Source organism: Sorex fumeus, unplaced genomic scaffold (genome assembly GCF_029834395.1).
Source record: "Sorex fumeus unplaced genomic scaffold, SorFum_2.1 ptg000006l, whole genome shotgun sequence".
NCBI classification, from domain to species: domain Eukaryota; kingdom Metazoa; phylum Chordata; class Mammalia; order Eulipotyphla; family Soricidae; genus Sorex; species Sorex fumeus.
Genome location: NW_026606063.1, coordinates 16,198,316 through 16,225,164, shown reverse-complemented (window position 1 = coordinate 16,225,164; position 26,849 = coordinate 16,198,316). Strand labels below are relative to the sequence as shown.

At 45.8% G+C, this 26,849-nt stretch overlaps 1 protein-coding gene across 1 annotated transcript in view; it reads right to left on the bottom strand.

Annotated features, from left to right (window-relative positions):
- APOB (apolipoprotein B) overlaps positions 1-18,232 on the bottom strand; it is a 44,562-nt gene extending 26,330 nt beyond the window's left edge. Inside the window, exons 1-15 of the mRNA XM_056126573.1 lie at positions 18,072-18,232; positions 17,851-17,889; positions 16,281-16,396; positions 14,080-14,225; positions 11,321-11,474; positions 10,671-10,826; positions 8,445-8,569; positions 7,808-7,893; positions 5,874-6,093; positions 4,180-4,407; positions 3,393-3,510; positions 3,136-3,282; positions 2,063-2,274; positions 1,517-1,754; positions 964-1,140 (exon numbers count right to left, since the gene is read on the bottom strand). Coding sequence (XP_055982548.1) covers positions 964-1,140; positions 1,517-1,754; positions 2,063-2,274; positions 3,136-3,282; positions 3,393-3,510; positions 4,180-4,407; positions 5,874-6,093; positions 7,808-7,893; positions 8,445-8,569; positions 10,671-10,826; positions 11,321-11,474; positions 14,080-14,225; positions 16,281-16,396; positions 17,851-17,889; positions 18,072-18,156 — 2,247 coding nt within the window. The 5' untranslated portion in view covers positions 18,157-18,232. The remainder of the gene's footprint in view (positions 1-963; positions 1,141-1,516; positions 1,755-2,062; positions 2,275-3,135; positions 3,283-3,392; positions 3,511-4,179; positions 4,408-5,873; positions 6,094-7,807; positions 7,894-8,444; positions 8,570-10,670; positions 10,827-11,320; positions 11,475-14,079; positions 14,226-16,280; positions 16,397-17,850; positions 17,890-18,071) is intronic.
- Positions 18,233-26,849: the final 8,617 nt, after the last annotated feature.

Here is a 26,849-nt window from a genome sequence, read left to right as displayed (position 1 = left end):
AGATGGAACCTGGGTTGGGTATGTGTAAGTTGCCTTATCCACTGTATTATTGCTCTGGCTTTCTTCTCTATTTCATAAGTGATGGTTCATGCTAGTTACAAAGTGTATTTTGTTCTCATTAGCTAGTGTACTAGTATGAGTGGTAGCCAAAGAAACCAATAAAACATAACAATACATTGAATAAAAATAATAATAATACATATAAAGTGCAGGCAAGATACTCTCGGTAGCTTTCCAGGCTCTCCAAGAGGAGCAGAGGAATCGAACCCGACTCAGCTGGGCTGGCCACATGCAAGGCAAATGCCCTACCACTGTGCTATCACTCCCCATGACGTATTCTATATGCCAAACACAGTAATAATAAGTCTCACAGTGGAGATGTTTCTGGTGCCTGCTCGAGCAAATCGACGAACAATGGGAGGACAGTGCTACAGTGCTACATGTAAAGTAAATATATGGTAACAAATATGCACAAATATGAAACCATAGGTGCCAGGGTCAGACACTCTGTTTAGTGTTTTATATATTTGTTTCACTCAGTCTTCAAATATCCTCCTAAAGTCAGGATTATTATTAGCACTCTGGGGGAAAGCAGAAACAGATGCAATATGAAAATTTGCTCAGAGATACATGGCATGAAGTTGAGTTAGAATTCTAAGCCAAACCCCAGAGTTCATGAAACCATTATGTTCAGGGTGTCTGGCTTCTAAAGGCACAGGGCACGGGGGCTGAGTTTCCTGGAGGCCCACAACCTGAGAACACAGACCTTGATCCCTTGAGCCTGACTTTTCGCTTCAGCTAGAACAGAAGTTTCCATGTTTTATAACTACATCTAGCACTGGATTGGGGGTTGAAAATGAACTGAATTAACTTGTTCTTCAGTGATATTAAAGTTTATATAAGAACGTTTTGCACTTGTTGGCATCAAAAATTTTCTTGAGAGGACACTCAATAAAAACATACCTGCCCATGTTTCTCATCTTTGGTGTAGCCAAAGTGGTCCACCAAGACCTTGGAGACCGGATCAGGAACTTGACCTTCCACCCAGTACAAAGCTCTGTTGACACTGTCTGGGAAGAATCCTTGATTCCCAAACAGAGCTTCCACTGTTGGCTCAAATCCTCTTCCTTCCAAACCAATCTGAGAAAGGAAACCAGGGAGAAAATGCCAAAGAAAGACTTGCCTTAGTTGATGGTTCACTTTGGGTCCCTTTAATGAACCTAGTATTTAATTAATACTGGGAACAGGAGCTGAGTTGAGTATTCCATAGGGCATGTCTTATTGAAATCTCACTAGAAACTTAGAAGGCAGAATTAATTCCCCCCCCCCAACCCCCCAGGAGAAGCAGTTATGGTCCAGAGGAGACAAATAGTTAAACAGATATTCAGAGTTGGAATGGACTGGAATTTTAAACCAGATATGTCTAGCTGGCTAATGACTTCCCTGATTTTCTATTTTGGATTTTCAGCAGAACAGAGGAGAAATACATAAAACTATTCTTTGATCTCACACATACCTCAAAGAGGTCAGTCGGAGCAACTCCCAACACAGCAAGGGTCGTTTTCAGCATGCTTTCTTTAGGAAGGTAATTTTTTGGGTCAAATATAAGATTTCCTTCGATTTTGGCTGAGACTGAGTCAAGTGACGGAAGAGAAAAAGATTTGGAAAGTTGATAATTCCGGGAGAACTTTGTAAAGTCCATGAGAGTTGGAAGTTGAGACTCTTCTAGAGCTTTTCCCACTAATTCTTTCAAGCTAGATGAAAAGGAAGAGTATATTTTATATAATATGTCATGCTTCTTATTCATAGCCTCACCCCAGGTACATATAAATTTCCAATTGCTGCCAAACTATTTAGGTTTCATTTGCCCCAGGAACTTGGCTTTAGTCTTTTCCACTTTTTTAAAGAAAACAGAGTTTTGGTTGTTTTTTTTTTGAAAAAAAAAAAAAAAAAGAAGAAGGAACACTCCACAGAAGACAAGAAGTAGAAGGAAGGGGCCACCTTAGAATCCAGGTTTGGATTTTAGTTCTTTGTGACAGATGGGGAAAAATGATTTACTTACTCTTGAGTGTACAATTCATCTGACTTTAGGATGTTGGCGATGTGGGAAGCCACAAAGTTCTTCACTTGCTCATTCTGTTCCCGAGGGAGAAGTTTGATGATCTCATTAACATCGGACTGAGAAGGGCTCCGCATCAGCATGAGATAGGCAGCCAGTCGCTTCTCCCCTGCGGAGGTGTGGTTGAGGAAAATCTGAAGAAGGGCATCGCGGACCTGTAGCCAAAGGAGGAGAATATTATTGTTGACTTTGGCCAGAACATAGACCATACCTGGAAAGCATTTGCATGACTGCTAGTGTTTTATACTGTTTTATCACATACGAAATCCGATGGTACTGCTTTCTTTTCCTCAAACAACCATATTAAGAAAGGGACTTAGAAACTCCCATGGATTCAATTGCATTAAAGTTTGAACAAGGTTATAACTCGATGGAAATCTGACCTAACTGACAATATGGTTGCTTTAACGTAAGTTATTTCAATGTGAGGGTAAAGCGTGGGAGGAATAAAAAGAGTTTGGGGCTAAGAAATAAGGTTGTTTCCAAAGATCTGAGGTCACTGTCCTCTTGACTCTCCTAGTTTTGGGGAGACTGTGGGAAACCAGGCATGTTTTCCCATGATGAGGGAGATGGTAAATCTGATTGGAAAACAGCATGAAAACAAAATCTCCTATTCTGCATAATGGTGTGCAAGGCCAAAACTCTCTCTGGCACACATAACACTATGCTGAGGTCTAGAGGGTGATGGGAATTTGTAAAGGTAAAGCAGTAAATGAGACCAGAGAGATAGTACAGTGAGGTTTGATTTCAGTACCATATACTCCAAGCACTGTTGGGATTCCTGAGCACAGAGCCAAGCATAAGCCCTGAGCATAGTTAAGCAGGACAAACAAAAACTAAAACACCCTCAACACAGCCTCCCCCCCCCCCCAAACAAACAAACAAAAACCAAGAACCAAAAAAAAATTAAAAGAAAACAATAGGATAAAGCAAGAATGATGAGATCTAGATTCCAATTGTTCCAATCCTTCATCTGTGTAAGTTTCTTCCATTAGGACCTGCCCTGTATACTGTACCTCGTCATTGAGTTCCATTTTCCGAAGGGCCTGGATGGCAGCCTTCTGGACCAGCAGGGAAGGCTCTGGACTCTTGATACATTTCAGAACTGAGGACTTGAGTCTTGGGGTGACCTGTTCCATGGTTCTACCAATATTGCCAATGATCTACATGAAAAAGGAAAAAAAAAAGGGAATGAGGGCACAGAGGGAGTATTCAAGGGTGTTTGGGAAAATGCTTCCTAAATGATGCATATTTTACAAAGGCATGAAAGTACCCTGAGAATCAGGTAGATGTGCTCTTCATCTCCTGAGCAGTCCTCACGAATCTGTTCCAGCAGGTAATCTGCCACAGCCTGCAGGTCCCGGGTCACTGTAGGGTTTGCCTTATGAAAGCTGTAGGATAAGAATGAACAATTAGCAAGAAGCTAGGTTTCTCTTAAAATGTCAACTTGTGTTTGCTGATTTCTTTTCAGAACAGAAAAGAAATTTTACTTAAAATTAAATTAAATTCAGGGTGGGATGGGGGGGATGGGAGGTGGGAGGGATACTGGGATCCATGGTGGTGGGAAATGGGCACTGGTGGAGGGATGGGGTATTTTATCATTATATAATTGAAACCCAAGCACAAAAATTTGTAAGTCTGCAACTGTACCTCATGATGTCTCACTAATAAAAATAAAAAAATTAATTTAATTAAATTTAATTTAAAATTTAAAAATTCAAAATTTTATTTTACTTAAAACTTTTAAAATTGAAATTTACTTAAAACCGTTAATAATGATTTCTCAGACATCATTCCGGCACCATCCCCATCACCAGGGTACCCACTTTCCTCGTGTAAGGACCTCAGCATCTCTCCCTTTCAAGCGCTCCCTCCCACCAACTCTGTTGTGTGCATCAGTTCTCCTGTGATGTTGCCTTGGGACCTTTTTAATGTCAAGTCATTATTCTCAAAATGACCAGGAGAAAAACAAGAGTAAGTGAAAGAGGTTGAAGTGGAGGAAGGGGGACAACTTAATGCAGACTTGTGGGGTCTTCCTTTGAAGCCTGTGAACAACTCACTTGTTGACCACGTGACTGAGAGAGTAGAGGGTGGCCTGACTCTGCTGCTCCTTTGCGATGGTGAAGATCTCCTGCAGCGTCGGGGCTGAGGGCTCCGGGATCAGGGCTATCAGGTAGGTTGCCACGTCCACCAGGAGGGGGTTGGCGCTCTCTCTGCGCAGCCACTGGAGGATGTGAGTGTAACAAGGGGACTGTCCACACTGAATCAAGGCTTGTAAGGTGATGGGGCTGTGAAGACAAGGGTAGAGAAAGTCACACGGATTGCCTTCGGGACAACTAAAATACTTTAAGGGAGCAGTCTTCATTTGTTTATTTAGGTTTTGGTCTACACCTGGAAATGCTCGGGGGTTACTCCAGGCTCTGCACTCAGGGAATACTCCTGGTGTTGCTTGGGGGACTAGACAGTATACTTGCAATTGAACCCAGGTTGGCTGTATAAGGCAAGTACCTTACCCACTACACTTTCTCTCCAGTCCATCTTCAACCCTTTTATACTTGTGGACTGACACTTTTCCTACACATCAATCCATGGGCCAGCAGTTATAACCAAGAAAAATAGTAGAACAGTGCCTTTCAACTGTTCTACACCTATGGACTGTTTCAGCAATCCACAAGCACTAGGGAAATATCTGGACACCCCCATCAGCTTGAACAAAAGTTCCATTGACCAGGGGTTATTATAGCAACAAATGGTTTTTTTTTTGTTTTTTGTTTTTTTGCTTTTTGGGTCACACCCGGCGATGCACAGGGGTTACTCCTGGCTCATGCACTCAGAAATTACTCCTCGCGATGCTCGGGGGACCATATGGGATGCTGGGAATTGAACTTGGGTCAGCCGCGTGCAAGGCAAACGACCTATCTGGGGCTATTGCTCCAGCCCCACAACACGTGTTTTTAACCCCTGGTCTATGGACAGGATTGACTCTCTGAGATCTAGGTTCCAATGATTCCAAACCTTCACCTGCATAAGCTTCTCCCATTCAGACCTGCCCTGTAGACTGAGGCTCATCATTGAGTTCCATTTTCTGAAGGGCCTGGATGGCAGCCTGTGGGAGTACCCACAGTTCCCCCTGTTTTATTATCCAAATCCAACCATTTAAAAAAAAATCCAACTGTGATCACTGGAACCAGGCTACTTTTCCTGGGAACATTTTTCCACTGGAGAAGCCCCTTGGGGAAAAACCTGAAGGAGAACTCATCTCCCCGGGGCTCATAACCCAACAGTGCTGTTGTCCCATTCTCTGGAAAGCACATGGATCCTGCCAGGCAAACACTGACACACTCCTATACCAGTCCTCCACTCTTTCTTTGAGCTGGAGTCTTGAAAAAGAAATCACAGCAATTTTTTGTGTTTGCCTGAATTCTCCCTCCACTAGCTTAAGACTTTCAGAAGGCGCAGCTTTTTCTTGCTCTCAAACTTTCCAAGGCACCCACAGTTAAACTAAGAAGTAAGGATGCCCATAAAAACATTCCCCAAGTATTTCCCTCCTAGGTGAACATATAAATACAAATCTGCTCCCTCAAAGTATGTGTCTTTGTGTGCTGTCACGGACCTTGAGGCTACCTAGCTGATACTTTTCTACCCAGGAGACATTAACAGTGGACCTGGACATATTCCACCAGGCCATCATTTGAAAGTTCAACTAGCTCCCGAGGTCCCAGCAAAGAAAGATCTGTAAGCACTAGAGAGCTACCTGGACACATCCATCATCTTGGGCAAGAGGTCAGAGACTGCCTTATCATCAAGGCCTCTCAGTTCCGTGACCAGTTGGTTGAAGAGTTGAGCCCGCAGGAAGTTCTGCTCAGTGACATGCAGTATCTGCAGGTCCTGGAGGGTCTTCAGAACAGCCTCAGCCTCCTTTGGTGTGGATGTGGATTTGGTACTTTCAAAGGCAAGCCCTACCTCCTCAGCTCCTGCAAAATTAAAGCATTTACCTCATAACCACCTAGCTTCCTGGAACCGGAAACCAGAGCAGCATTAGCAAAACGGAATGAACACTGGTACTTGATGCTGTGATGGAAATGACTGTTGTCAAGGATGTGTACAGTTCTTGTAGGCCAGTATTACTTCGCAACTTAAAAATAAGGAAACTATCACTCAGAGACGAGCAATGCACCTTGCCCAAGTTCTCTCTGGGTCTAAAAGGCAGAGCTGGAATGGCATCCAGCATATTTGAATCTGGTATCAGATTTCCTCTTTGTCTGAAAGAACAGGAGGGTGGTACAGCTATGGGCCTGGCAGCGGCTGCTACGAGGCTCACTGAAGCTCCTGGTCATTTCTTCCTGCACTGGAGTTTGCTCCATCACCTGCCCTGGCCTATGCTTGGGAGGGGGTTGGTCAGAATGGTAGGATGGTGCACTGGGTCTGGCCCTCGAGGTTCTATCTTGGGGCTCATTTTGCATCTCCTTGAAGATTTTGTGACTTAAATTTGTGCCTAAACTTCTCACCACCCCCCTCTCTCTCTCCCTCCCTCTCTCATAGGTACAAAAGCATACATCATTACCACCTAACATCATAGGCTGCTGAAGACAATGAGGTCAAAATGAAAGATTCTTACTTAAAAGTCCATTGGTTCATGGAAACTAGGGCTTTAAGTGAAACAGTGTTTAATGGACATTGTCTACAGACTAAGTGATAGAAGCAGGAGTTAAGTCACCATGGCTTGTTTTTACCTATAAAACACCACCAAACTAAAGGCCTAACATTCTTTTTTCCTTCCTTAGAATATATATTTTTTTTAAATAAAGAGCCATGATTTAAAAAGTTACCTATACTTGAGTTTTAGGCATACAATAATTCAACACCAGTGTCAACTTCCTTCCACCAATTTTAATAAAAATAATCTTAATTCATTCATGCATTCATTCTCCATTCATCCCAGTTGAGAGTCACAGGGGGGTCAGAACACATCCGGGCAGCTGCCGTCATGAGGCAAAGACCACTCCTGGTCAAGACTCCCTTCCATGTCAGGGCATGTTGCCATATGCCCACAGCCACTCACACTGGGACACTGCAAACACGCTATCACAGATGTAACATGCATGTTTGTGGAGCAGAAACAGAAGCACCTAGAAAAAACCCACCCAGACTCAGGGAGAACATGCAGACATTGGCTCCCAGCTGGACTAGATATTCTTTATTTTTTTTTTCTCTTCAACATGAACGGGATGACATTGAATGAAATACTAGTCTTCAATGCGCAAGAAAAAATGTAGGTGCCAATGAACTATAGCTCTCTAAAGTTCTTTCCAGCTCTAAAGGCCTGTTCCAGATCTCAGTGGCCCCTTCCCAGTTGCCCTCCCTCATCAGATTAAATCAGCGTACCCAGGGAGCATGAGACTGTCAGAGTCATCACAGGCAGACCTAGGAAGCCAATATCCTACTTGGAAACACCCAGGCAGCTTTGGAAACTTCTCCCTGTCCTTCGTCTCATTGCAGTTTGACATTCTGAAATGAATGACTATGACTGTTTTCACCAGAAAATTTCAGACTTAGAATACCAGAATCCATTTGGCCATTAATATATTAGCAGATATTTTGGAGGGTCCATCAAGGAACAAAGGTATGATGAAAGCTCTGTCTTGGGTGGGTTTTTCAGCCCCAGCCCATATGGGCATAAATTCTTACCTTCATCAAAGAAGCGGCTATTGATCTTAGGTGTGTCTTCAAGTTTCAAAGTCTGCATAACTTGTGCCATCATCCCGTACTTAGTCCTGGTCACGAAGGAATCACATCATAAGAGGGATGGCCACACCCCCTCCTCCCTGGCCCAAGCAGACTTTTCATGTTGAATATTTCCCCAATGTCACCTCTGTATTACCCTGCTTGCCCATCAAAGCATGGAGACATTCAGCTCTCTTGAACCCACTGGACAACAGAGCCAGCCTCCCTCCTGATCACCCAATTGTCTTTCCATCAGGAGGTCATAGGTGCCTAACAGCCTTCCAGGATGAAGTAGCTGGAGAAATAAAAGTCTTATGTCTCCAGTCCAGATCCCAAATCCTCCAGAGTCAGGAAAGCCTTCGATAAACTCCGGCTTTTCCTGATTCCCAACCCTTCAAGTAGGGACCTGGAACATCCCTTCTGAGTCTCCTTGTTTTGTACAAGATTTTCTTGCCATGCTGTTTATTTGCATGAAAGGAAATGTGAGGACAAGTTCTGCTTGGGTCCTTTTCATAATCCCCATCCAGGCACAGACACCTGAGAAGCACTGAACTTCTCTGGGCCACCTATGTGACAAGCCAGGGGTACAGTGATGACTTACTTGTCAGAGAAAGGCCGGAGCTGGTGTCGCTCCTGGCAGGTGGCCTCTGAAACATGCCTCCTCTTGGGGTCCAGAGTGTACTGGCAGGACTGGTTACTGTTGATCAGTGTTGACAAGGGACGGCTCTGTGGATGACATGGGGCAAGGGAGAATTCGATTAGCCTTTGGGTATAAGACCCAAGTCTTCTGCCATAGGCCCTCATCTTTAATGAAGGAAAAGGGAGGCGGTAATGTCCCACACAGTTAAATCAGGCAAAGAAGGGAATGTGAACACTTAGACAAGGGGATTCCACAAGTTGGCATACATAAAGCTGAATGAATGTACCGGCTTTTTGTTCCACCCCATAGGCAGCTTGTCCTGCCCCAGGAAAAGATAACCGGGTCTCCTCTATAACCTGCTCTATGCCCACAATGACCTTGACACACTGCTGCTCACGGGTTTGCTCTTCAATGCCATGATGCCTGCCTCTTGCTTTTACACATTTTTTTAAATCTTTCTGCTTCATGTTACACATTCTACATGAAACTTGGCCACGAGACTCGCTGATACCCACATAGCATTTCTTCTCACTGACTCCTGAGAAGCTCTGCCTAACGAATTCCACCATCATGCTTTCTCTTTCCCATTGGGCTCACAGCGCTGGTCTGCACTGCTTGACTTATCAGTTTATTGGGCTCTGTCATAACTGCCTTTTATTAGCAGGTATCTGAAACCTGTGCCTACAAGCACGGCGGAGGGGGGAGGGATCAATATCGAGGGGAAGGTCCATGGTTCATCTGTCCCTGTCTCTCCCTCTATGTTACCCAGAGCAAGGCTGAACACACAGGAAGTGTTCATAAAAGCCACATCATAAGCCAGGACCTTGGCCTCTTCTGACTGTCACTTCTGTGGTCATCAAGCTCCCTGTGTGCAGACCAAAGACTAGGCCCAGGAATATTTGCTGATTGTCCAAGGGCTGGTATTGCCTGAGACAAGCTGTGACGCATGTCCCAGGAGAGTCTAAGATGCAAGCTCGGCCACCATGGATGGGGCTATGTGACCTTGGGGAGCAGCTGCAGAGAACCTCAGTGCTGAGCAGTGGGACCCTGGCAGGGGCAGAGGAGGCTGCTGTGAGAGGGATGGGAAGGCCATGCTTTTACCTCTACTGCCTCTGGGAAGGTGGCAAGGAGAACAGAACACAGCCCCTGGGACTTCTTTTGAGCCCAAGACTCAGAGCTGAGGGTGCTCAGGCCTGGTACTTAAAAGGACCTCCAGAGCCTTCTTGGGGAAAAGCATCATTGCCCTAGAGCAATGGGGATTGGCATCATGATGGAGCAGCAGCTAAAAGAGAAATCTGGACCGGAAGTCAGGAACCTGCTCTACCACGAAGCCATAGGTCAAGTGGTCTTGGCCACCCTGTCCCGTATCTGGCCATCATTTTCCAGCTATGGTCCATAAACAGCTGGCGATACCTTCTCTAGAATCCTGCTAGCTCCCACCTTCCAGGCTGGTTTCCAGTTGATGTCTCCTGAGCTGTATTCATGAGGCCTTGTAGCCACTCTGAGTGATTGTTAGTCAAACTGGATGGAGGTTTAGTGTGAAGCCCTGAGGATGTGGTGCTGCTCGGGGACTACCCTGGCCACCCCAGGAGTGCTGGGGGACCTCCTGGACAGCACCCAGTGATACTCTTAGGAGCATGCAGTGCTTGGGATGAAATTGCGGTCAGCTGCATGTCAGGCAGATGCCTGAATCCCGTTCCAGCTCTCTGACCTCAACCTCCCATATTTTATTGTTGCTGCTGATTTTTATTTATTTATATATTTATATATATTTATTTATTTCCTTTTTTGGGGGGTCACACCCAGCGATGCTCAGGGGTTACTCCTGGCTTTGCACTCAGGAATCACTCCTGGCGGTGCTCAGGGGACCATGTGGGATGCTGGGAATCGAACCCGGGGTTGGCTGCATGCAAGGTAAACGCCCTACCCGCTGTGCTATTGCTCCAGCCCCGCTGGAACTCAAAACTTAACTCCTGGTTCTGTGCTCAGGGACCATTCCTGTCAGTGCCTTGGGGACTATTTAGTATGCACACACCAGGAATCGAACCGGGACTGACTAAAGGCAAGGCGAGTGCCTTAGACACACACCCCTTTACCCTTGTACTAGCTCCTGGGTGCAACCTTTCAGGTTTGCGATAAGGAAGAGGCTCAAGCTCAGGTATGCAGCAATGTTGATAGGAGACGTACCAGGCCTTGGATGAGAGCCAGCGGGCTGACACCTGTGCTCACAGGCTGGAACTGCTCGCACGTCTCCAGGTTCCTTTCGATGGATATTTCCGTGGCGGTGTTTCCCTTCCTGGCTTTAACTGTAAAGTCGCTGGAGCAGTTTCCATACACGGTGTCCTGCAGGAGCAGAAAATACAGGAGCACATTGACCCCAAGCAGACACTCCAGCTACGTGCTACCAGGGGTGGGGGAGTGAGCAGGGAGACTGGGAGAAAAAGGCAGGAACAAAGCAGATTGGGGGGGCTGGAAGGAGGGTAGGCAGGCAGGTGCCTGGGAAGCCCTGGTGTCAGGAAGCCAGCTGGGACTGGTCTGGTGCCTGATCATGAGACCATGGCCTGAGTATCTTCGGCTGGAGAGTCTGTGCTCTTGGCGTGTTCCCTAATGCCATGGACTCCAGTCCACTCCATTCCATGTGCCTCAGGTCTCCCATACCCCTAATGCCTCCCCATCTCCCCACCCCTCCTCCCAAATCTTGGTGTTTTGCCTTAGCTTGGGCCTCCTGAGTACCAGGCTATGTGGCTAAGTTCTGGCCCCTGTCATGTGTCTGCACAGCACATTTTCTCTCGGGGTGCAGGTACCCTCAAAGGGTCAGGGGCGTGTTGGGCTCTTACCAGAAACAGCACTCGTGTGTCCTCTTCTGTCTCAGGGGGCACCAGGAGGGCAGAAATGATGCCCCTCTTGATGTTCAGGATGTGTTTGGGCTCATCCTTCTCCGGATAAAGCACGACTTTCTTCCCCTCAGGAATGGCCAGCCTGAGCTCATACCTGCCCCAGAGAGAAGTGGTCACCGATAGACTCTGTCTGTCTCCAGGCTGAACACCAGCTGGGCCTTCCACCCTCTATATGCCTGTTGCCCAGGATGTGGGGTGGGGGTAGAGTGACTCCCAACTGGAGACTGCTTGGACCCAAAGGTGCTGGAGGTGTGTGTGTGTGTGTGTGTGTGTGTGTGTGTGTGTGTGTGTGTGCATAGTTGTGTAGTGGGGGGAATGCAATGTTGAGGTCACACTCAGATTCCCTCACGTGCAAGGCAGGCACACACGCCAGACCCCTGAGCAATTTCCCAGCCCTCACTGTTCTTTCCCGTCTTGTTCGTAAATTCATCCATGCAGGTACATCTGGGGATGAAGATACCGTGTGTTTTGGACCTTCTCTTTCTTTCTCTTGTCCACTTAGTCTGCCCATTGCCTCTCTGTTTCCCTTTCACCCCCATCTCAGCTCTAAGCTTTCCCAGGGAGCAATCTACTGGACATACCATTTGTCCCTCCTCACCCAGACAGATCGAGATGGGTTGGGGTAAACAGCTCTGGGTCAAGAGGCCGCCATTGCTTGTTTTGTAGGAATTACATGGAATCACGCATTCTTTTCTCTGTTCACAGTTATACTCCATGAAAATCACTCTGATTTGATATAACTCTAGCACTAATGTTCCCAAACTTATCTGGCCATGTGCTGCCCCTTTTCATAAAAAAAGAAATCACTCAGTGCTCCAGGAAATTTACCTTCTTAGAAGAACAAACAGCATAAATGGTCTGACCCCCTTACTCCAGTTACGTCCAAATCTCCTACCGCACCTCCATATCACTCCAGTGTCCTCAGGGATGGTTAATGTCCACTTTGGAAAACAGGCTCCAATAGATTCTCTTAAAAAGCACCTATAATTCTGCTCTATAGTCACAGATAATTGACTGTCACTGTCACTGTCACTGTCCTCCCGTTGTTCATTGATTTGCTTGAGCGGGCCCAGTAATATCTCCATTGTGACACTTGTTACTGTGTTTGGCATATCAAACACATCACGGGTAGCTTGCCAAGCTTTGCCGTGCCGGCGAGATACTCTTTGTAGCTTGCCGGACTCTCCGAGAGGGGCCAAGGTATCGAATCTGGGTCGGCCAGGTCAGCTGCATGCAGGGCAAATGCCCTACTGGGTTGGAGTGATAATTGACTGCTATTCCCCTATTGATGGCACCCAGTCATTCATTGATTTCTTCTCTTTCATTCCTTCCTCCCTCCCCTGCTCAAACAATAATCACACACACACACACACACACACACACACATCCTGATACAAACATCTTCCCACAGCACAACTTCTCCTGTTGTGGGCTAGAGTCCCAGGCTGACGTATTTTAATTCTAATACAGACTGTTTGGAGGCTCCTGTGTCCATGCGTAGTGGGGCTGCTGTCCGCAGTGGCTGCTAACACCAAGAGCTGCTGCAAGTTTTGGTGGACTTATGGGTGCGAGGCGATAAATGTCTGTTATATAAAGTGCATTTCTGAGGGATATTGAGTCTCTTTGCCAACAGTGGTGGGGTAACCCCTCTTTCTTATGCCCCAGCCATGTCTCAAACTGGGGGATTTCCTTTGGGGACATCCTTTGGATGGTTTCCAAAGGTCTAGTGCAGTCCGAGAGAGGACAAGGACACGTGGCACATCTGCCACAGCTCTCCATTCTCAGAAAGTTCCAGACATAGAACTGCAGGCCTGGGTGCCTCGGAGTGCTCAGGGCAGGAGTGCCTGTTGTTTGCAGAGGAATAAGGACCACCCATAGCCTTGCGCCTTCCTGCCCGCCACCTGCTCTGTCGTCTGTATCTCAGTCTCAGGTGGGTGACAGGGAATGCCGAGGACAGGATGGGTCCTGTTTGCATGGACCCTTTAAATCTTTTGTCCAAGAACCAGAAGGAAAGGCAGGAAGGGGGTTGTCCGCTTTCACCCACTGATTTTGACTATCTGCACACACTTGGGACACCACAACCTGTATGCTGGGGATGAGGCAGGGAACCATATGGTATATTCAGCAAGTGGTACCAAGTCCAGCATATCTGGACACTGGCCATCAGAGACGAGGCAGCAGTCACATCAGGAATGGCCTGACCAGTGTCCATGGGACCCACCCCTAGGGCTGGGCCGTGCCTTCCAACAAAAGACCCTGCCCTGCATGGGATCACAGCAAGTCTTTCTCAAGACCTCTCCTAAAGAGCACTGGGCCCGAGTACCGCTTAATTCTTTCAACAACAACTCACAATGCAAACAAATGTCTGGGCTAGATTGAGTCCAGGAGCTGCAAACTGAGGATGTTCAGACATCACTAAGTGAGAATTAAGAGCATCTTGTGAAAGGAGAAGCGCTCATGCATTGCTTTTAGTGGTTGGCAGAGCCCAGAAATTCTCTAGTCTGGATGGAACAGAGGTTCAAATACTCAAAGCTACACCCATGCCTGCTAAGGATATGCATCCTAACACCTGGAGGACTCACATACACAAACATTCCCACCACGACAGACACACACACCAACGCGCACGCGGGCTCATGCCGGGGCACCCAGAGATGATGCTCCGAGCTCTGGGGTTCACCCCCCAGGCCCCTCCTCACCTGGACATGGCTGCAGCGAACTCGTCCGAGTTCTTGGTCTTCATCAGCAAGGCCTTGCCCTCCAGGCTGAAGCCATAGGCCTCCTCCAGGGTGCACTGGCTTATCTTCAGGATGAAGCTGCAGAGTTGGGGGACCTCCAGCTCCACCTGGGAGGGGAAGGAGGCAGCCCATTAAGATGCTCAGTTAAGACTGTGGGATCCCCCCACTCTAGGGCTTGCTCAAGATTAGGACAACCCGAGTGAAGCTATTGGGGAGCATGGCAGCTGCCATCAGCCGCCATGAGCATCCTTAATGCCCCTCCCGGGACCTCCGCGATGACGGACGCGTTGAGCTTGATTATTTTGATCTTTCCCCTGTTCTGTGATGCCAAGTTCTTTAAATGCGCCACTGACACATGTAAGAGGGAATGTCTTTTTTTTTTTAAAAATCTATTCCCAGCTCATCTCATTTAACTCTAAAGAGGCATGATTGACTAAAGGAGGGGATGACTTAGGAAGAATGATGGGTAATGTGAAATCATTGGTTTCAACAGCAAGTATTTCCTCAGCATCACCAGAAACAAACAACTGTCTCTGCTTAGTGAGACTGAGTCGTAGTTTCACATTAAGCTGGTCTGCATACAGATCCCCCGTTGTCATACAGACCTGTTTAAGGACATTTCTGGGCGCTGTGAAATTTTACTAGTGTGTCTTAAAAATGGAATGAAAATCATATTCATGAAGTGAGGGCTACGCTGAAAGCACAGCACAGACTCGAGGAAGAAGAGGGGGCGTCTCAGACTGACTGGCTGCCCCCCTCCCCGGGAGAGGCCCTGGGGCATGGTTCATACCACAAGGACAACAAAAATCAGGTCCCATAAAAGTTACATATTTATCTGAGAAAATTGATGTTCATGTCCTCCAACCTTCCTTTGATCCTCCCTCCCTCTCTCTTTCTCCTTCCTTCTTCCTTTCCTCTCTCCCTTCTTTCCTTCTCCCTTCTCTCCCTTCCCTCCCTCCCTTCTTTCATCCTTTCCTTCTTTTCTCCCATTCTTCCCTTCCTTTCTCCTTCCTTCTTTCCCTCCCTCCTTCCCTCCCTCCCTCCCTCCCTCCCTCCCTTCCTTCCTTCCTTCCTTCCTTCCTTCCTTTCTTCCCTCTTTCCTTCCTCCTTTTCTTCTTTCCTCCTTCCCTCTTTCCCTTCTTCTCTCCCTTACCTCCCTCCCTTCCTCCATCCTTTCCTTCTTTTCTCCCCTCTTCCCTCTTTCTCCTTCCCTTCTTCCCTCCCTCCCTTCTTCTTTTCCTCCCTCCATCCCTTCCTCCCTTCTTCTCTCCCTTCTTTCTACCCTCCCTCTCCTTTATTCCCTCCTTCCCTCTGTCTTTTCCTTCTTCCCTCCCTTCTCACTCCTTCCCTCCCTCCCTCCCTCCCTCCCTCCCTCCTTCCTTCCTTCCTTCCTTTCTTCCCTCTTTCCTTCCTCCTTTTCTTCTTTCCTCCTTCCCTCTTTCCCTTCTTCTCTCCCTTACCTCCCTCTCTTCCTCCATCCTTCCTTCTTTTCTCCCTTCTTCCTTCTTTCTCCTTCCCTTCTTCCCTCCCTCCCTCCCTTCTTCTTTTCCTCCCTCCATCCCTTCCTCCCTTCTTCTCTCCCTTCTTTCTATCCTCCCTCTCCTTTATTCCCTCCTTCCCTCTGTCTTTTCCTTCTTCCCTCCCTTCTCACTCCTTCCCTCCCTCCCTCTCTTCCTTCTCTACTTCTTCCCTCCCTCCTTCCCTCCCTCCCTCCCTCCCTCCTTCCCTCCTTCCTTCCTTCCTTCCTTCCTTCCTTCCTTCCTTCCTTCCTTCCTTTCCTCTTTCCTTCCTCCTTTTCTTCTTTCCTCCTTTCCTCTTTCCCTTCTTCTCTCCCTGCCTCCTTCCCTTCCTTTGATTTTAGCGATAAAATCACTATCCAGAGTACTTTCCTGAGACACCCACTACCCCTACTCCCTCCAGGACCATCTCTCCCTGCCTTCCTACACAATGATTATTCTAGATCACATATCTTACAAACTCATGGTAAATCTGGCTGTCTGAGTTTCCTGTGGCAGAAAACTCTGTGGAGTGGGTGACTTTCAAAGCCAGTGTTTTCCTAGTCCCCAGAGAGAACAACCCATCTGTCCATCTGGTTCTGGCAGGAACTGATGCAGTTCAGCCCAGGGCTCCGGGTAGTTGCAGGTGTGCCTCTCTCCTCTTACCTTGCAGCTGATCTTGGTGGTGCTTCTCGAATCAGCAGTCCCGGGGAATTCGCTGGATCCTTCTGCTTCATAGCTGTACACGTACTTCCTGAGGTGTTTGAATCGAGTTGCATCTTCTACAATGATGAGAAGTCAGTCAACAAACTAGAAATAACTCCCCAGGACAGTCAGTTACAGGCTGCGAGTCTCCGTGGGATGGATAATTTTTTTAAAAAATGACAAGTAAACTCCAATTATTTAAACTGCCTGTAGTATACTTAATTTTCCCATCTAGATTTTAACTTCCCTCTATGGCTTTGCTGAGGACAATGTTTCAACTGGCTGGAATTCATTGGCTATATCATTTGAGCTACAGTCAGTGGACGGCCAAGTCATGGGCCTCAGAAAACTGATCGGAGAGAACTGGAAAACTAAAAGTGGACAGTTAAGAAGCTATCCCAGAACATATCAGAACCCTCTGAAGGTTCAAAAAACCCTTTTTTTGGGTGTGTGCTACCATACCTCTGAGGAAGAGATCATTAAGTATCAGTGGTATCTCATTTTCTTAAGAAGGCTTCCCAAAAGAATTTCTGGAGGTTTCTGCTGTACTTGAAAGGAATCTCCCAGTAGTTTGAAAAAATTGTATTTGGCGGCTGAGCCTAGGTGCAGTCATGCTAAATGACCGCCAGATGGCAGTGATGCTCCACCACAGGCAGCATCTCGCTTGCAGGGATTCACAAATAGGAAGGGGCCAGGGGTCTGGATCAGCGTGTCCTCACCCTCAGGTGTTTCCAATCAGTCAATGATTAGCCATTTCATAATGGGATGTGGTGTCTCCTGGAGTGTCCAGGGGCCCACTAGTGATCCAGCCCTTCCCTCCCCACCTCGCCCTGGGCTCAGCTTTGGGGACATAACAGATGTACAAGTTATGACTCCTGGGGGTGAGCAGAGCCTCAAAGAACTGGCTGATAGGGGATCAGCCAATCCCAGCATCCCACGCCAATCCCAGCCAATCCCAGCATCCCACGCCAATCCCACGCCAATCCCAGCATCCCACCACTTCTGGGACCAGGGGGCTACTGGGGTGTGTGTGAGTGTGTGTGTGTGTGTTGCACATAGTGAGTGTATGTGTGTGTGCAAGTATGAGTGTTTGTGAGTGTATGTGTGTGTCTGTCTGAGCGTTTGTGTGGGTGTCTGAAAGTGAGTATGTGAATGTATGTGTGTGTGTGCAAGCCTTTGTGAGTGTATGTGTATGTGTCTGAGCGTTTGTGTGGGTGTCTGAAAGTGAGTATGTGAGTGAATGTGTGTGTGTGTGTGTGTGTGTGTGTGTGTGCCTGAGCGTGTGTGTCTGAAGGTGAGTATGTGAGTGTATGTGTGTGCATGTATAGCGAGTGAATGTGTGTGTTTTACATGAGTGTATATGTGTCTAAGTGTGTGTGTGTGTGTGTGTGTGTGAGAGAGAGAGTGAGTTTGTGAGTGTATGTGTGTGTGTCTGAGCGTGAGTGTCTGTGTCTCTGAGCGTTTGTTTGTGTGGTGGGTGGTGGGTGGTGGTCAGAACCCCCTTCCCTTCCCCGCGGGGTTTTTCTCTTACTTGGGCAGCTCAGATTGACGTTTCCCGGCACCTCGTCTTCTGCAAGAAAGGAGACGGCAGCGTGAGCGACCCCCGACGTCCTGGCCCTCCCCGCGCTCAGCGCCGCGACCCCCCACGCGGCCCCGGAGGCGCCCCCGGAGGGGCTCCCCGCTGTGTGCCCGCCCGCCCGTGCGTCCCGGGGGGTTGGGAGTTCGAGCCCGGGTCCCTCGCCCCGCACTCACGGGCTCCGACGCCGGCCGCGAGCAGCAGCAGCAGCAGCGGCAGCAGCCGCAGCCGCAGCCGCAGCGCGGGCCCCGGCGCGCCCATGGCCCCTGGCCGGGCTCCCTGGCCGCGCCCGCTGCTGTGCCTCGACGCTGCGTCCACGCGCGCACCCAGTGCTGGCGGCCCGCGGACTGTGTGGCCGGCGCCCGCGTCCCGTCCGCTTTATACCCGCGGCGGCTCAGAGCCACCGCGCGTTGCAAAAGGTCCAAAGGGCGGCGGCCGCGAGCGTGGTGTTTGCGTTTCCAGGCCGGCCCGGGGGGACCCAGACAGAGCCGCCCGGCACCCGCACCCCTGCAGCGCGTCTAGGCAGAGGGACCCGGACCCCAGGAGACCCCCTCACCCAGCTCCTGTGTGCGGGAGATGACACGGGGCGTGGGGGCATCCCCCCAGCCGGTGCCCCCGGCTCTCTGTGACCCCCCCTTAGTGAGCTGAGATGCTCCCCGGCCTGCTTGCTGTCCACTCTGGTGGACTTTGTCTTGCCTTGGGAGCCCCTAATCCCCCTAAGAACCTGTGATAAGTACAGGGCTGGGAGCCTCAAGGACGCCTCTCCTCCAGAGAGCAGGAGACGGAAAGGGAGAGCCACTTCGCATCGGGGAGGGGGGTGACAGAGAGAGACAGAGACACAGAGAGACAGAGAGACAAAGAGACAGAGACAGAGACACGGAAGAGAGAGACAGAGGCAGAAAGAGAGGGAGGGATGTGTGTGAGAATGAAAGTGAGTGGACATATGTGTCAGTGTGTCAGTGTGTTGTGAGAGTGTGTGTGTGTGTATGAGTATGTGTGTGACTGTGGCAGTGGATGTGGGTGTCAGTGATTGTGTCAGTGAGTTGTGTGTGTGTGTAGTGTGGTATGTGTGTGTGAGCGGATGTGTGTGAGTGTGTTGTGAATGTGTGAATGTGTGTAGATGTGTGTGTATGAGTGCATGTGTGTATGTGTAAGTGTGTGGATGAGTATGTGTGTGTGACTGTGAGAGTGAATGTGATTGTCAATGTGTGTGTGAGTGATTGTGTGTGTCAGTGAGTTGTGAGTGTGTGTGGGTCTGTGTGAATGTATGGGTGTGTGAGTGTGTGTATGGGGGTGTGTGGGTGTGTTTATGTAGGTATGTGAGAGTGTGTGTGAGAGTATGTGTGTCTATGGGTGTGTGTGGTTGTGTGTATGGGCGTATGTGGATGTGTGAGAGTGTGTGTGTGAGAGTATGTGTGTGTGTGTGTGTGTGAGAGAGTGTGGGAGAGATTTTATCTGGAGAAGACCACCTTGGCAAAGGTTTCTTGAAGGGCCCCGAGGAGCAGAGGCTCTGGGCCCCTTCCCTGCTGTGGAGCCCTAGGGCAGCAGAGGTGCTCCTGAGGCCGGCTGGCCCCTGCTCCTGCTCCTTCTTCCTCACGTGTCATCTGTTCCCCACCAGAAACAACAGTCCCAGGTGCGTTTCCCCTTCCATTCAGCACAGGAGTCCCAGCATCACTGATTTTACTAACTGGAAAGCGCTCAGGAAAACTGACTGAGGGGATGGCTGTCGGGGACAGTTGTCTGAGACTTGCCAGCGGGGGGGGGGGGGGGGGGGGGGGGGTGGCGGAAGCTGGGGGCAGAGAGGAAAGTATTGCTGAGCCGTGTGGGATCAGCAGAAGAGGCCCTGGGGCCTTGGGAAGAGACTGTGCACTGGTAGCTTCAGGGAATCCCAGAACAGAATTAGGATTTAATTGACAATGGTGTTGGACACACAGAACAAAGTACTTGCGAAGTCACTCAGATCTTGTGATCACAAGTCAGATCATTCTAGAAGGGTGATGATCAGTGGAAACTCCTGCTGGGCAGAAAGCTCCTTTCTCTGACCACTTGTTGTCCCTGTTGTCCACACCCAGCTACCCCTAACCCTCATGGTAACTACCGTTCTTAGTTGTGGTGATTCCAGAGTCATAACCCCAGGCTGGTCTTACCTGCACCATGGAACTGTTAGAAGCCCGGCAAAAGAAAGTGTCCCCAAGCCCCATTTCTCTCCAGGCTTTATGGGCAATCTCCTGTGTGCATGGACTGCTCTGAAGGTTCCAGGGTGTGGTCTGGCTCCTTCTGAGCCCAGTTTAAGAAGGATGGAGCGAAGAGCTAGAGAGGAACCAGAGACTGGCTTGCTTTGGTTGACAAGCACAATTCCAGCTTTCTCTGTTGCATGATAGATGAAGTTGAGTCTGTAGAGAACCAACTTCTCCAGATTTGGAAATCAAAAGAATGAGGGAGACCACAGGAATGCCAGGAAGCTGTGTGGAGTGCTCGGGTGCCCTGACCAGACTGTATGCATCTCAAAGGAGAACAGTTGGGCACTTGGAGGAATCCGGGCCAGCTTCTCTGTCTCACCCTGATTTCTTCTGAAAGTCACGGAGCTCTCGGCTCCAGTGCTTGGCCTCCGACAGGGTCACCTACCCCAGAAGCACAGAGCTGTTGAATTGCTGAACCGCCTTGAGTAAAAAAAAAATTCTTTATTATTATTATTATTTTTAATTGAACCACTGTGAGATAAAGTTACAAACTTTCATGATTAAGTTTCAGTCATACGATGATTGAGCACCCATCTCTCCAACAGTGCACATTTTCTACCACCAATGTCCCCAGTATCCCTCCTGCCAGCCCCACCAACCCCCCCTGCCTCTGTGGCAGGTACATTCTTTCTTATTCTCTCTCTACTTTGGGGCATTATGGTTTGCAATACAGATACTAAGGGATCATCATATTTGGTCCTTAGTCTACTTTGACCATCCGGAGCGATCCCTTCCACCATCATTTACTTAATGGTCCTTCTCCATCCTAAGAGAAATCCTTTAAGGATTGGAGTGTAGGTTGTTCTTAATGTGTCAAGTCCATGTAGACCTTCTCGTACAAGGAGCTTGAGAATACGTGCTGTTTGTGACCCCAGGTAACACCTTTTCCTGTCATAGGCCAGTCCTCAATGCCTTCTCCTAAAACAGTTCTATGCTCTGAAGAGTACACATCAGTCTTCAGAGGGACATCGTGTAGAATCAGTTTTGAGGAAATTTTTGTGTATAAGTTACTCATCAGACAGAAGATATAATGGTTCCGAGGGAGGTAAAAAATTAAAAAAACAAAACAAAATGAAACAAAACAAAAACAATGTGAGGGAAGATACAAGGGACAGACTCCTACCTGAGTTTCTGATGAGATTTGTCACTTTGGACAAGTAATTTCTCTTCTATAAACTTTCAGTTTCTCAGCCCTAAGACAGAATTAACAATAGATATTGTTAACCTCCCAGGATATTTTGCTAACAGTTTGAAAAGAGAGTTATGTAAACAATTGCAGTGATACAATGAAGCTTACCCCCTAGCCCCCAAAGTCAATAATAAATGGTGACTGTTATTTATCTATTATCTGGTTAGAATGGGAGTATAATCACAGGATTACTATTTGAGCTTGTTAACTCCATATATTATAAACAGAAGTTATAGAACAAGGAGAAAACAGGCAGAGGAAAGGAGGCAGAAATAAGCGTTGTGCTGACTCTGACCAATGGCAAGTTGCCTCTGATGATTCTTAACAATGGTGGGTGTTTGAGATCACTGTTCTTTACTTTATGGAAGTCTTCCTTTGGCAAGCAGACAAGTGACTGTAGCAGAGACACATTCTGGTATCATAGGCATTTATCTCAGTCAGTGGCTATGACTTATCAGCTCGTGAATGCAACATTCCACTTGCGAACCACCAGTCTGAGTAATCACAGAGCTGGGTATCTATTAGAAAGTCCCATACTGGTAGAATTTCAAGGAATTAGTTAACTCTGAGTATCTCAGGCACAGTTTCTAGAAGTAAAACTATGTATTCCATTTATCTGCAGGTGATCAGAAGGCTCCTGGCTAAGTTCAGGGAACGATTGAAGCTATTCAGCCTAATGTTTTGAGTTCAGCACAGCTCGCATACTGAAATGGATGTTCAGCACATAAACTCGCTGCACACTAATGATTGAATCTGTGATATTCAGTGATACCCAGTTGCTTCTAGATATTTATGTACCATCATCGTGATACTGGATACGATTTTTTTTTTGGTGATGTAAAGCAAGGAAATACAATCTGATAGAAATGATTCCCAGTTATATTGTTCAAAAACACCTGGCAAATAGGGACCTATGTTGACGGCAATTAATTAGCCTATAACAGCATTGTAATTGCAACTGATAGCTGTGAATAAGGCAAATGGAAGGCGGTTGTCAGCTTCAACCAGATGAAGCCATCACTGATGGATGATTAACCTTCTGGGAGGAAACTGAAAACAACTTCTACTCTGTCTTTCTTCTATGTAATAGGTGAGGGCAGCAGTTCTTACAGGAATCGAGAATGAACTCTAAGAATTGTTAGTCCTGTTGCAGAGACAGTGAGATTCTATTCTTAGGCTTCTATTCTATTCATTGCCTTGCATCCATTCAGTTTTAGGGGATCTAGCTCTCCAACCCCCTCTTTTGAGGACCCTTCCTCTGGACTTAGTTCAGTTAGCAATCATGACTTTTGACCTTGAATAATTAATTTATTTATTGCTTTTTGATTTGGGGGCAACACTCAACTGTATTTAGGGCTTACTCCTGGTTCTGTGCTTAGGGATCATACCTGGTGAGCTTGGGGGAACGTCTTGGGTGCTGGGGAGATTGAACTCAGGTCAGCTGTGTGCAAGGCAAGGGCCCTACTCCTACACCATCTCCTTAACCTCTAAAAGTCAGTTTTTTTGTGTGTTTTGAATTTATTGAATTTTCAAACATTGTTCTTAAAAACCTTTATACAAATCCATTATTGTTTCCTGAATTTACATTTTTCTCATCATATTATTTTATTTTTCTTGTGTTTACTTATTGCCTTGTCAACCAGAGTGATGAGACTAGAAGACAAGAACCTTGTATTGTTCCTGCCTCTGTTTCCCCTTTTCTCTTGCCCTCAGTCGACTGGGCAGGAAGTGGCTAAAGAGTAAAGATTGTAGTTAGAATGGGAAATTGCTCCTTTGAGGCAGGATTTTTTGTGTACACACACCACTTTCACTCTTGAGTGTTACTGCATACACTTGTATCTTAATTTAAAATTTGCATGAGAGGAAGAATCTATGAACTACAATCATGGGGCAGTCTCTGAGACTCAGAGTTATTCTTCATCTATGTGATAAGTTAAAAGGATGAAATAAATTCTTAGGTGTCTTCTGACTACTTTGAGTTTATGAAGACTTTGGAACTTTAATACTAATGCATGAATTCAACTGGGCTCAACTCATAGCAGTTGGAGCTAAGGCTGAGAATTTAGCATCATTGAGGAGGATACATTTCTGGGATGCCATCTGCTTTTGTCCCACTACAAAATAAAGCCTTTAACAATTTAAAATTAAATATATTTCCAAATAAAGAGTGGAATGTAATCCTGGGGACTTTGTGAAGTTTTCAGAAAGTTTTTTCTCATTGTGTTCAGCTTTGTCATGACTGTAGCCTTAGCTTTTTTCTTGTAAGACTTTTTTTTTGTTTTTGTTTGTTTTGCTGAGTTTGGTTGGCTTGTCTTTATTTAATTTTCAAACAGTTTTTTTTATGTTCCCAAAGGACCATCACCCAGAATGTATCACAGTTAGAGAGCTGAGACGAGAGCTGATGATAAAATCAAAGATTTATAAAAGAAATGAGGCTTTGCCTTCCCTGGGAATCCCAATCACTCTGCCTTCTGAGAGTTTACGTGAGAAACTCTATGTATACACCAATTAATTACAAGTGTAAACAAGTTCCCCATGTGCAGTCTACATGGTCAAACTGGAATGGTGCAATATGGGTCTCAGACACCCTAGAGGAGGTAAGAGATGCTGGATCCTGGGTGATGGGTTGAATTAGGTAAATGGAGTGGACGATATAACTGAAAGAACAATGGGTGAGCACTGTCTATGGTGTGTCACATGTGATGGTCTGTCACCTAGATAGCCAGAAAAGTTCAGGAAAGGATGGGGGGAAAATAGGACAGGGATTGGGAGGGAATGTGGGAATGTGTTGTGCCCAGGTAGGGAAAGAACATTTTGTTAATTATCTCTTTCATTTAATTGGGGACTACTCAACAAGCCAACAAGCTCTACACCACCTATTTGTCATTAAATACAATACATATGGCCTTGACATTCTACATTGTTATTGAAAGAAATGTGTATTGGACTGAGTTCTCCTTGAAGAGAAATCTGAATTCTGAATTCAATCTTCAACGGTGGAAATCGCTTTGGAGGGAAATAAGAACTAGAGAATTGAATCGACTGATCACAAGTACTGGAAGTGAAAGTACCTCACACTATTCCCCATACCATACACCCCATCCCAATTGCTCCATCATATTGTTTCACCAATGAGTCTCCCCCCAGACTCCTAAAAATATAAAAAAAGAAACAGCTCCAAATGCATATACTGAAGCCACTATTATTCTGATACAAAAACCAGACAAGTAAATCACAATAGGGAAAAAAGAAAAGAAAAGGAATACTACAAACCAATATCTCTGATGAACACGGATGAGAAATTTCTCAACAAAATAATAGCAAATTTAATTTAACAATTCTTCAAAAGACTCACACATCATGACCTAATGGGATTTATTCCAGGCATGCAAGGTTTATTTCAGGCGTGCAAAAATCTATCGGTGTAATATGCTGCATCAAAAAGAGGAAAGACAAAATTCAATAGATGCCTAGGAAGAATATGACAAGTTCAGTACTGATTTATTATAAAACTCAGTGAAGTGAGAATAGACAGAATATATCATAATAAGGACCATATGCTTTAAACCCACAGTTAACACCATAGTCAGTGGTGAAAACTGAGGGTTTTTTTTAAAAATCAGGAGCAAGACAAGCTTGTACATTATTATCATTTGTATTTTTAGTATTAGAGATAGTCAAGCAATTGGCTAGCAATAGAAAACAAGAGGAATCCAGGCTTAGAAAAAAGTAAAACTGTCATTGTCTGTAGATGTCATGATAGCATATTTAGAAAGTCTCAAAGAATTCATTAAAAAGCCATTAGAAACAATTAGTGAGTAGAACAAGTGGCTGTTTACAAAATCAATAGACAAAAATCTGTTGCATTCATATTGCAAATAATGTGCAACAAGAAGAAATTAAGAAAGCAATTCCATTTACAATTTCATTAAAAATAATTAAATACCTAAGAATAAATTTGACAAAGGAGATGGAAACATTCAAGTCAGAAACTGCAACGTATCGTTAAAAGATATAGAACAAAATATTGAGAAATGGAAAGGCATTCCATGTGCATGGATAGGAAGAGCTAATATAATTAAAATGTTTTTACTGAAAGTAACTCAGTACTAATGCTAATTAAAATTTCAATAACTTGTTAAAGTAAATAGAGCAAAATGAATTTTATATGAATTTATAGAAGATCATCAATTGCTATGGCAATAATGAAGAAGAAAAATAAAAATGAAAGATCATGTTATTTGACTTTAAACTATGTTATAAAATGATACTGATTAAAACCTTATGGTGTTGGACTAAAAGTAGAAACATGTATTAATGAAATAAAACTGACATTCCAGAGCACATTTCTAGATGCTTGATTTTGGTAAAGGATATAAAATTATACAATGGGGGGAAGGATGGTCTCTTCAGCAATTTTGGGAAAATTGGACAGTAATAAGCAAAGGAATAAAACTGATTTATTCTCTAACCCCATATGCAAAAATAAATTAGAAATGGATTGATGTAAGACTCAAATCTGTAAAGAACATAGACAATACCAAAGATGAAGTGCTTGATGATATTAATGTTGGGAATGTCTTGGGAAACTCTGAAAACAAATACAAATGAATTGAGGCTCTTAAATTGAAAAGGTATTGAATAGCAGAAGAAAACAGAGCCAAACAATAAGCATCTTTCTGCATGAGAAAAGATATTTGCACATCATACGCATAACAAATGGTTAATAACTAAAGTATATAAAAGTGTTACTAACAAAATAATTTTGTTACTAACAAAATAATAACCAAAAAAACAAGCAACCTAGTGAGAAGTGGGCAGAAGATATGAATAGACACTTCTCCAATGAGGACGTACACATGGTCAACAGACATTCAAAAAATATGCATCATCCCTCATCAGCAGTGCAAATGCAAATTAAGTCCTATATAATATTTCAAATTTGCTTACATCAAAAGCAGCAGTAATAAGCGTTGTAGAGGATACAAAGGAAAAAATTCTCATGCACAGTTGGTGGAAAAATGAGCTGATGCGGGCATTTTTGAAAATGGTGTGTGTAGGATAACATTGGTTTGTACTTTCTCCTGTGCCACAAGGAACTTAGGTTTACGGAGTAATAACCATAACAATGCTCCCAGAGTACTCCCATTTTCTTGGTATTCATCTTTAACATCTCTGTGCTCTGCTTTCTCTACCTGTTAGTCACTCATTTCCCCTAAGCAGAGACTTATGAAGTGACTTGTAAAGTCAAACTCTTCAGAGATCTTTGTATTTGTATTTGTAAGTGAAATAGCACTTTTCTCTTTTCCTTATGTCCTTTGCATAGTATTTTTAGAGCAATGCCCTTTTTTTTATAGACACAGGAAGACAGCTATGCTATGATTTTGTAACTTGGGAGTTAATTGACTCTGAATAACTTCTAGGCATCTGTCATATTTATTTGATTTAAGCCTCAGTTTCCCTTAATTCCTAGTACCCCCAAAGCAGGGTCTTGATGAAGGGACTGGATGGACCCAGGGCAAATT